Below are 9,501 nucleotides of genomic sequence, written 5' to 3'. Positions count from 1 at the left end.
GTGTGTGTGTGTGTGTGTGTGTGTGTGTGTGTGTGTGTGTGTGTGAGAGAGAGAGAGAGAGAGAGAGAGAGCGAATGGGTGCATTCTTGCGTGCGTATAAGCGGACACGTTTGCATGACTACAAGAATCTCACCCTGTAAATGTAGGTAATAATTTTAAATTTTTATAAGAAGTCAATATAACAAATTCCTGTACTGATGTGTCTCTTTTCTTTCTTGCAGTGACCTCCGGAAATGAAAAGGGCTTCGAAGTGTGTGAGAGGGTCCAGCCACCACGAAGTCTGCGTCCGGTCCATCTCGTGATTCTTCAAAGCCAAAGGATGTTTCTATTCGTTCGGCGCACAAAGACTTTTGTAGATGAAGTACGTTTTCCATTAGCGCAAAAGTATTGTTGTAGATAAAGTACAGTAGACTTGGATAATTGTCTTCTTGGCTTCTGTGAAGTATTGGGACACGGTGTTGGTTATATATATATATTTTTGCTATTAAAGAGTTACGACTATCGATAGTTACATACCATGTAGATGTAAAATTTGACGATGACTGACATCATCCATTGAAAAGGTGGTTTAGTGATATTACCCCTGAAGACATCTGTGACAGTTCTGTCCCCTTAAGATTCCTGAAAGCATTTGGCATCGGTTTCAGTCTTTTAGTGATCACTTCTAACGTGAGTACTGAAGATAAGTGTGGCTCACTGTACTTGCTTCCCACATTTAGATGAATAAATGAGAGCACCTAAGATGTCGGAGGTGTTATCTAGTTGATTTAGTCTGCAGTTGACTTGCACCTTGTAGACAATCATAGAAGCCTATATTTGTTTCATAATAATGAGAGAGCACATGCTTCCATTGAGAAATATTGTGGTAGCTACAGTTGTTTGAAAAAAAAAGTGATTTACCTATCCTTCCCAGCTGCTACTGACAATGTTACTTAATAAATGTTAAACAAACTTTATAAAAAAAGTAAGACAGTTTAGAGTAAAAAAAATTGGTCACTCGTGTGTCAAATAAGAATCCGGAACTTTGTGGGCATTAGTACTTTCTTAAATTTCGAAAAAATCTTGACAGTTTTGATAATCTACACAGCGTTTTAATCCTTAGCCTTCGATAAATTTCCAATGAAAATATGCGTGAATATTGAACATTGATATTATTGTTTATTAGATATGAAAAAACATTAATCATAAAAATGAGTGCCTGTATCACCACCTTGCTAATCTGAACATGGAATTGATAAAAATCCTAGTTTTAGAGAAAAAAAATGGTGGTCAGATAATTTAACTGAAGCATTAGAATTGGTCTGATAATTATGCTATCACTGAAGAATATATTATAAGCGTAAATACTGGGAAAATAACAACACTTAGTCAAGACTTCTACTAAGTAAGGAACATTGATATCTAAAGGCGCCATGTGACTTTGATTCTGTGAATATTTTCAATCAGGAAAGCGCGACTTAAGATTCATCCTGCCTTCAATCGAAGGTTTATTCCTGAGAGGAACCATTATCATCCATCCACCACCATTTCTCTCTGTCCATCTCTCCCTCCCTCTCCTCCTTACCCACCACGACCTTTTCCTCTTTCACGCTCCTCCTCTAAACACTTTGAATGGTTGAACCTCGCCCTCCTTCTCCCTCTTTCCGTCGCTTCCAGCACCGATCTTCTCCTTCCAAAAGCTCTCACTCCACGACAGAGCCCTGAGTCACAACCTCAAGCATTACCTTCTCGTGCACTCTCACCCTCCATAATTCCTTCACGACCACTATCACCTCCAAACACCAAGGTGGAGTGCTGGGGGCAGGGATGGACTTGGGTGGATGGATGTGTGGGTTTGGGGCAGAGGACTGGCCAAGGGAATGTCAGCCTCACCCACATCCCCCCTAGCAACATCAGGGTCATGTGGGAGGTACCCGGAACAGTTCCGAGCAGTCGGAGCTACGTGGCAACGTACAAGCCCGTCAATGCCAGGTGGGTATAAGGTCGTATTTTGTATGTTTAGTGATTATCATAGCTTCTTAATAATTTGCCATCAATGAGCGCGCCCTGAAGATAATGGTAGGTACGTGACTTGTAGGTAGATGTCTGTACGTCTAGTGCTATGTGTTTGTGTAGTAATAACAACGTTTTATTCAAATTTCACACATATGAGACTCACAAACCCACAGTAGCTAGATATATTCCTTGGACCATTCCATGGATGTCTTTGGAAAAATAGATTCGACTGTTTGTGTTGTGGTTGTGTAGGTCTCTCTATAACTGACTAACAGGAGGAGCAATGAAAAAATCACGGGTTGTCAAATCCCCATTGTTTGAAATGTGAAAGACATATCCGTAGACTGGCCACCAGGGAGATGGTTTTCTCCCGTATCTATAAAGTAGGATCACCAGTGGCTGTCTGTATATCGTTATATGCATTTACCCATATGTGCATATATAGTATGTGTATATACGTATGTGCGTACGTTTATGCACATTCATTTGTATTTTTATATGTATATGCATATATATATATATATGTACAAACGTAAGTGTATGTGTTTATGCATATGGATATGCACATACGTATGCATAGGTATGTGTGTATATGCATATATATTCAGTATATATGTATATAAATACATGTATGTATATGTATATATATATATGTATGTATATGTATATATATATATATATATATATATATATGTATGTATATGCATATTATATACATATACATATACATATACATTTCTAGATTTTGACAAATTAAAGCAGTAGCTAAGGAATTAAGGAGACCTCCCCTTAGAAATCATCTGTAGTACCAATCAACCATCACTCAAAAGAACAACAAAATGTAGAATTATATTACCAAACCTATCCTTTTGTAAAGAACCGAAAAAATGTTGTACCACATTTTTATACTCCAATGACTTTCATTAAATAACTGACAGTGAGCATCAATGAGAAGATAAAGGCACTAGCAACTAATTTCAGTAGCAAGTACAGGTTACCGATAGAAAATGACATGAAAATGCTATGTACATAGTTACATGAAGGATCACTTAATCTTACTCACCCATCTTATTGCATCGCATATACAAAAGCAGTTGCACACACCAAACGAATATGCTTAAGGGATACTATTCAGACATCTATAACGATTACGACTACCACCACACAACTGATTCATACAGAAGCACATTCATAATTAGATCATAAAATAAGGTCTACAAGGCCAATTACCGTACACATTACACCATCAAATCCCCCAGACATTAGCCCCATAAAAGAATCATACCTGGAATAAGCAAGAGCCACAATAGCACGATTAAGCTCATGTCATAATCCAGAAATAAAATATTACCAAAATAGATTAGGCCTTGCTACAGAATAAACTGATCTATACGTAATCGTCACACAAAAGACATTGAACACCTTCATTTACGCTGCCCCAATCTAGGGAGAACCTAGCATCAATATAGTATTCCTCTTTGGGTGACTTAGGCACAGTGACTGTCACCTTGAGAGCCAAGGGTTTCCGGCAAGAAAGATCTGGCCCAACTTATTTCATGCGAAAGGTGGGGCAGGGTAGTCGAAGTTGATAGAGATATTGGTACCGATCCAGGTCTTTGTAACTCCAAATGGGATGAAGAAAGTAGACTAATATCAGTATTAGTAAGGTAGAAGTAATCAAGCAGATTGGAAGACTTAAAGCTACAAAGTCCCCGGGACCAGACGAAAAATTTCCGAGTGCTTAAAGAGTGTAAATTCTAAATTTGCAACCAGTTAACAGAAATATTTAATAAGTCGGTAGACTCTGGTTTTATGCTTATTGATTGGGGGCAGGAAACGTTGTTCCTGTTTTTAAGAAGGAAAATAATTCGTCTATATGCAACTACAGGCCAATCAGTTTGACATCAGTTATAGTTAAAATGCTTGAATCAATAATAGTTAATAGACTCACAGAACATATCAAGAGACATAATTTGATTCGTGACACAGCATGGTTTCTCCAAGGTTAAGTCTGTGTGACTAATCTTCTATCCTTTTACACTAAAATATATTGGGCGTCAGATAACAATGATAGTTACGATGCTGTTTACCCTGACTTTAGCAAAGCGTTCGACAAGGTGCTCCACCAGAGACTGTGGGATAAGGTAAAGGTCTATAGTATAGGAGGAAAAGCGTTAGAATAGATTAGAGCTTGGATCAGTGACAAAAAACAGCGGGCCACCATAAATAGTGTAAAATCCAGGTGGGGGAGCGTTTCTAGTGGGGTCCTTCAGGGCTAAGTTTTGGGTCCCTTATTTGTTCATTATGCATTTAAACGACTTGGACAATGGGATTGATATTGATGTTAGTAAGTTTGCGGACGACACTAAAATAGGACTCCTAATTATGTCAGGATACGACGCTGACATTCTGTAGGATCTTAACAAATCGTTCACATGGCCGATGAAATGGCAAATGAACTTAAATATCTCAAAGTGCAGCGTGTTAAACTTAGGGCTACACAACCTTGAAAATAGATATAGCTTAGATAACGCATTTTTTTTTTTTTTTTTTTTTTTTTTTTTAGAAAACTGAGTGCGAGAGATACTTGGTAGTTCTAGTGAGTCATAACCTTAAACCCATGCAAAGTGCATTAGCGCCAGGAATAAAGCTAACAGAGCATTAGGTTTCATTGCTAGGACGGTTACGAATAAAAGTACAGAGGTAATTATCAAACTCTAGCATTAGTTAGATTCATCTTTGACTATGCGGTATAGTTTTGGTCTTCGTCTTACAGAATGGACATCAAATCACTAGAATCAGTAGAGAGAAGAATGACCAAAATGATACACGGGCTCAGAAATTTATCTAATGAAGAGAGGCTTAGGCACCCTAACTTACTGTAGAAAGACGCAGAGTGCGGGGTGATCTAATAGAGGCGTTTAAGTAGATCAAAGGCTTTAACGAGGATGACATAAACAAGGTCATCATATTAAGACAACAGGGCAGGACTCTCAGTAATTAATTTAAGCTGGACAAATTTAGATTTAAAAAGGAAATAGGCAAGAATTGTTTTACTAAAAGGGTGGTCAACGAATGGAATAGAGTTATCAACCATGTAGTAAACAATGAAACTATCAGTTGTTTTAAGAAACGGTTAGACAACTTTATGGACGGGGATGACGAGTGGTAATGAACATGGAACTGCCTAGTGTAGGCCTTATGATCCCTTGCATTCTCCTTCATTCTTATGTTCTTATGGAGGTGATGATGTTGATGATTTTTGAAGATGGATGGTACGGGAGCATTTGTAAAAAAAAAAAAAAAAAAAAAAAAAAAAACAGGAATGTTAAACCAGTCAAAAGATGAAAATGGTGACCAATGTCATCTCATTTTGAAATATCGAATGATGAAATTTTCAAACTTAAGAAGAAGAAGAAGAAGAAGAAGAAGAAGAAGAAAAACAATATATCATAGTCATATCCATAGCCTAACCAAGCATTATGTACTCTCCTATGAACTGCGAGACACGAGGGATTATAACAGATCAATATTGATTAGTTCGTACCGGTTTGAGCTGGATATAATGAAAAATCACAAGAAATTACCAAATACTATTTTTCTGTGGCCACAAAATTTGGAAAATGTCTTTGGATTTCTCCAATTAATATAATAGTTATTTACTATTGCTATAAAGGTACAACTTCGAAAACACATATGCTAATATATAAGAGGTTTTAAAATTATGAATCTATGACTACATCCGTGGGTATTCACTTAGCCCAGGTTTAATGCACATGTCGAAGAGTTCTTGCATAAATCCTGGTATTGACTCAGTATCTGCACGAGCTCTTAAACAATCACCACGGTATTGGTGTGCGGGCCTTTGTTATCGCGTGTGTCTGTGACGAAGCATAATGAAGGGCGGGAACAAAGACTAAGGCAGGCAAATTAGTCAAAGGCTGCCTTGAGCGCGACCGTCTGTCGCATTCACTGTTTTTTGAGGAAATGCACCTTCATGATACAGTAAGCATGTTTGATATAAAGGGATCCGAAATAAGCCTTGCTTAAGAAAATAAAACCAGCCTTGAAAAATGGATGAGATTAAAACAGTATTCTAGTATCAGAAGAATAAGAAAATCGAAAAAGAATAGCGAGTACAATGTGAATCTCACACGGGAAGGGAACTTCTCTCAAGAGCTCTGAGAAGAACACCTTTGAAGTCTCGTTTCGTTGCCGTTCCGTTGCCACACATTTCACAATGATTGCGTTGCGCTGCTTCGCATAAGTAATAATTCATTGAGTTTCACTGTATCTGGCACTGTCTCTTCGCCCACCACATCTTCCCTGACGGCGCGTTGATCACGTAATGCTGTGTCTACCATGCACCTTAGATGCCATAAATGCATAAACGTGCCATCATAAGAGTAGGTGTGTATGTATGTTTGTGTGCGTATGCGTATGCGTGTGTGCGTGTGCGTGTGTGTTGGTGAAGTAGGAACGGGCGAACTGTCCTTGTTCACTGCAGTAAGGAAAATTATTTATAGACCTGCATGCACACACACAATTATTACAATTTCATTGGATTACAGTGGCAGAGCACACAGACGGTAAATTTTTGGTCAATAACGAGGTCAAATGCAAAATGGTAGAAATAAATTAAAAAATACAATGAAAGGAGAGAAAAAATAGAAACTGACATAAAACGAACGCGAAAATGAGCAAACTCGTTGGTAAACATTACATCATTTTGACACTTGTGATCATCTCTTTTTGATAATTTTAACCACTTCGTTGCCTTCGCAATTGGTGAAGACGTTACCTACGACAAGGAGGTCATGTTTTTAGTTAGTTTGTTTGTTATCAACCTAACAGACAATAAGCAATTGATCAATAAATGAATAGATAGAGCTATAAGTAATAAATGAATCAACATATAAATCAACTAATAAGTATTACATAGATAAATAGATAATAATTAAAAAGGTAAAGTATGAACGAATTTTGATCAGTTTTTTGAGTGGCTGAGTACGGTCATAGAAACGCACTATTGATTTTGGACAGCTATCCGGATCTGCGAGTTTTTCAAATATTGAAACAGTGACAGTCTCAGTTTTTTATCACCAAAAAAATTGAATGTACTAGATGTGAGCCTACGATCCATTTTATCTATGAATTGTATGAGAACTAAATCTGAAGGAACTTTGGTCAAAATATCGTTCCAGCTTGTCTTTGTCATTAACAACAATATGCTGTTTATGGTTATTTAAATAGTTACTGGTACAACAAAGTAGATTATCTGTAATCCCATGGGACGAAAGTTCAGATGATAGAGGGTTCATCTCTGTCATTAAGAACAATACGATGTTTATGGTTATCTAAATAGTTACAGGTACAACTCAGCAGGTTACCCATGGGGGTCAGAATTTAGATAGTAGACTTTCAGGTGTACATGTGCACATGTGTACACGTGTGCTTGGGTGCGTGTGCGCGTGCTTGTGTGAGTTTGTGTGTGTGTGTGTGTGTGTGTGTGTGTGTGTGTGTGTGTGTGTGTGTGTGTGTGTGTGTGTGTGTGTGTGTGTGTGTGTGTGTGTGTGTGTGTGTGTGTGTGTGTGTGTGTGTATGTGTGTGTATGTATGTGTGTGTATGTATGTGTGTGTGTGTTTGTGTGTGTGTGTGTGTGTGTGTGTGTGTGTGTGTGTGTGTGTGTGTGTGTGTGTGTGTGTGTGTGTGTGTGTGTGTGTGTGTGTGTGTGTGTGTGTGTTTGTGTGTATGTATGTGTGTGTTTTAAATGTGTGTGTGTGTATGTATGTGTGTATGTGCGTGTATGTGTGTATGTGCGTGTATGTGTGTGTATGTATGTGTGTATGCGCTTGCGTGTGTGTGTGTGTATGTATGTGTGTATGTGTTTGCGTGTGTGTGTGTATGTATGTGTGTATGTGTTTGCGTGTGTGTATGTATGTGTGTATGTGTTTGCGTATGTGTGTATTTGTGTGTGCATGTGCGTATGCTTGTGTGTGTAAGTTTGTGTGTGTGTATGTTTGTGTGTGTGTGTGTGTGTGTGTGTGTGTGTGTGTGTGTGTGTGTGTGTGTGTGTGTGTGTGTGTGTGTTTGTGTGTTTTAACTGTTTATTAAAGGTTCTAGTTTTTATTTACCTAATTATAGTACACAGGATTCATGGTGTGCTTATAGGACCCCGTCACTTTGCCTGCACTTAAGATAACGTGCCACATAACCCCATATACCCAACATCTATACCACGCATACACAGCCCACATACTCACCCCACACACTCATTCCACATGCACACCACACATACACACCACAAATACCCTAAATACACACCACACTTATGCACCACACATGCACACCACAAAAACTTACCACACACATACACCACACATATACACCACACATACACGCACTACACTTCGCATGCGAATGCGTGTAACAGAGGTAGAAAACAAAGCCAGAGAATGTGTACCTCAAGCGTGAACTCGATATTACTTGCCAATAGTTGTTGAACGTTTTGTATTTTTATATACAAGTTTTTATTTCCTGTGCTGAGTCTTATGTGAAAGTTATAGCTTGTTTGTCCCGGTTTTCTAACTGGTCTTTGCTAGGTTTGTTGCTGTCACTGCTATCGGCGCTACTATCCATGTGAACAAACTCACACCGCTTCCACACGTTATCTTTTTTGAGAAGTGATAGAGATATCGAGGCTTTGTCGCCCAAACTCTGGTAGTGTTACTGATGTGTGAAGTGGTAAATGGCAGAGTAGGTGGTTGTTGCGGGATATTGTGTAAATTGGACATTCTAGTGGTACGTATGGTATACCATACTTTGACAGATAGGTAGGTCATCTCTTGTCATTGTGTACCATATATAAAGCGGGAATGTTCTGTTTTTAGGAATAATGCAGTTTCAAAATGGATGTTATTTTGAAGTGAAGACAACCACGAATGCCCATTCCTTGGAGGGATCATACAACAAGATATCTAGTCCCGATTTTACCAATCTATTCATGGCATTAATTTAAAGGAGAAAGACAAAGCAGGGAAAAGAAGTACTGGGGTACCTATTTATATATCTAGTATCTGACATTTGTACTTGTAATGGAACTTGGGATTTTCATTTTCTTATTCTCTTTCTATGGAAGTCGTTCGATGCAAGCATCTAATACGTCATGCAGAACGTTTGTTTGTGTAATCTCGTAATAAACAGCTCTAAGTTTCCATCCCTCAACGGATTCTGGAAACTTTAGCTTGTCCCAAGTGTCCAACAACGCACGACAAATGTGACAGTTTGGTTCGTAGTTCAGCGTCTCTTGGTGTAAGTTTCCCAAACGCTTATTGGCTTATTACGCGCCCTGCCCTCTTACAACATGATATATGCTGCACCTTGTATAACAACGTCATTAAGGCTCCAGCGTAGCCTGCTCATGTTACAACACTGTGCCTTCTGTCGCAAGGCCAACTCTTATGGAGCAAGGTTCAAGGTTATCACACTGGGACATTTTTCCTCCGA

General features: G+C 38.5%; 1 protein-coding gene across 5 annotated transcripts in view; it reads left to right on the top strand.

Moving 5' to 3' along the window:
* Positions 1–225: 225 nt before the first annotated feature.
* The window catches only part of LOC143024880 (uncharacterized), a 608,334-nt gene continuing 599,058 nt past the window's right edge, over positions 226–9,501 (top strand). For 3 of the 5 annotated variants that reach the window (XM_076184229.1, XM_076184230.1, XM_076184228.1), the window contains exon 1: positions 226–1,971. In XM_076184229.1, the coding sequence (XP_076040344.1) occupies positions 1,901–1,971 (71 nt within the window). In that variant the 5' untranslated portion in view covers positions 226–1,900. The remainder of the gene's footprint in view (positions 1,972–9,501) is intronic. The other 2 variants (XM_076184232.1, XM_076184231.1) reach the window with 1 other exon arrangement.

The sequence above is a fragment of the Oratosquilla oratoria genome, chromosome 4, assembly GCF_046742065.1.
Source record: "Oratosquilla oratoria isolate Oo_2021 chromosome 4, ASM4674206v1, whole genome shotgun sequence".
Taxonomy (NCBI): Eukaryota; Metazoa; Arthropoda; class Malacostraca; order Stomatopoda; family Squillidae; genus Oratosquilla; species Oratosquilla oratoria.
The sequence above is the reverse complement of the archived record's forward strand: the minus strand, read 5'-3'. Positions and strand labels throughout refer to the sequence as shown.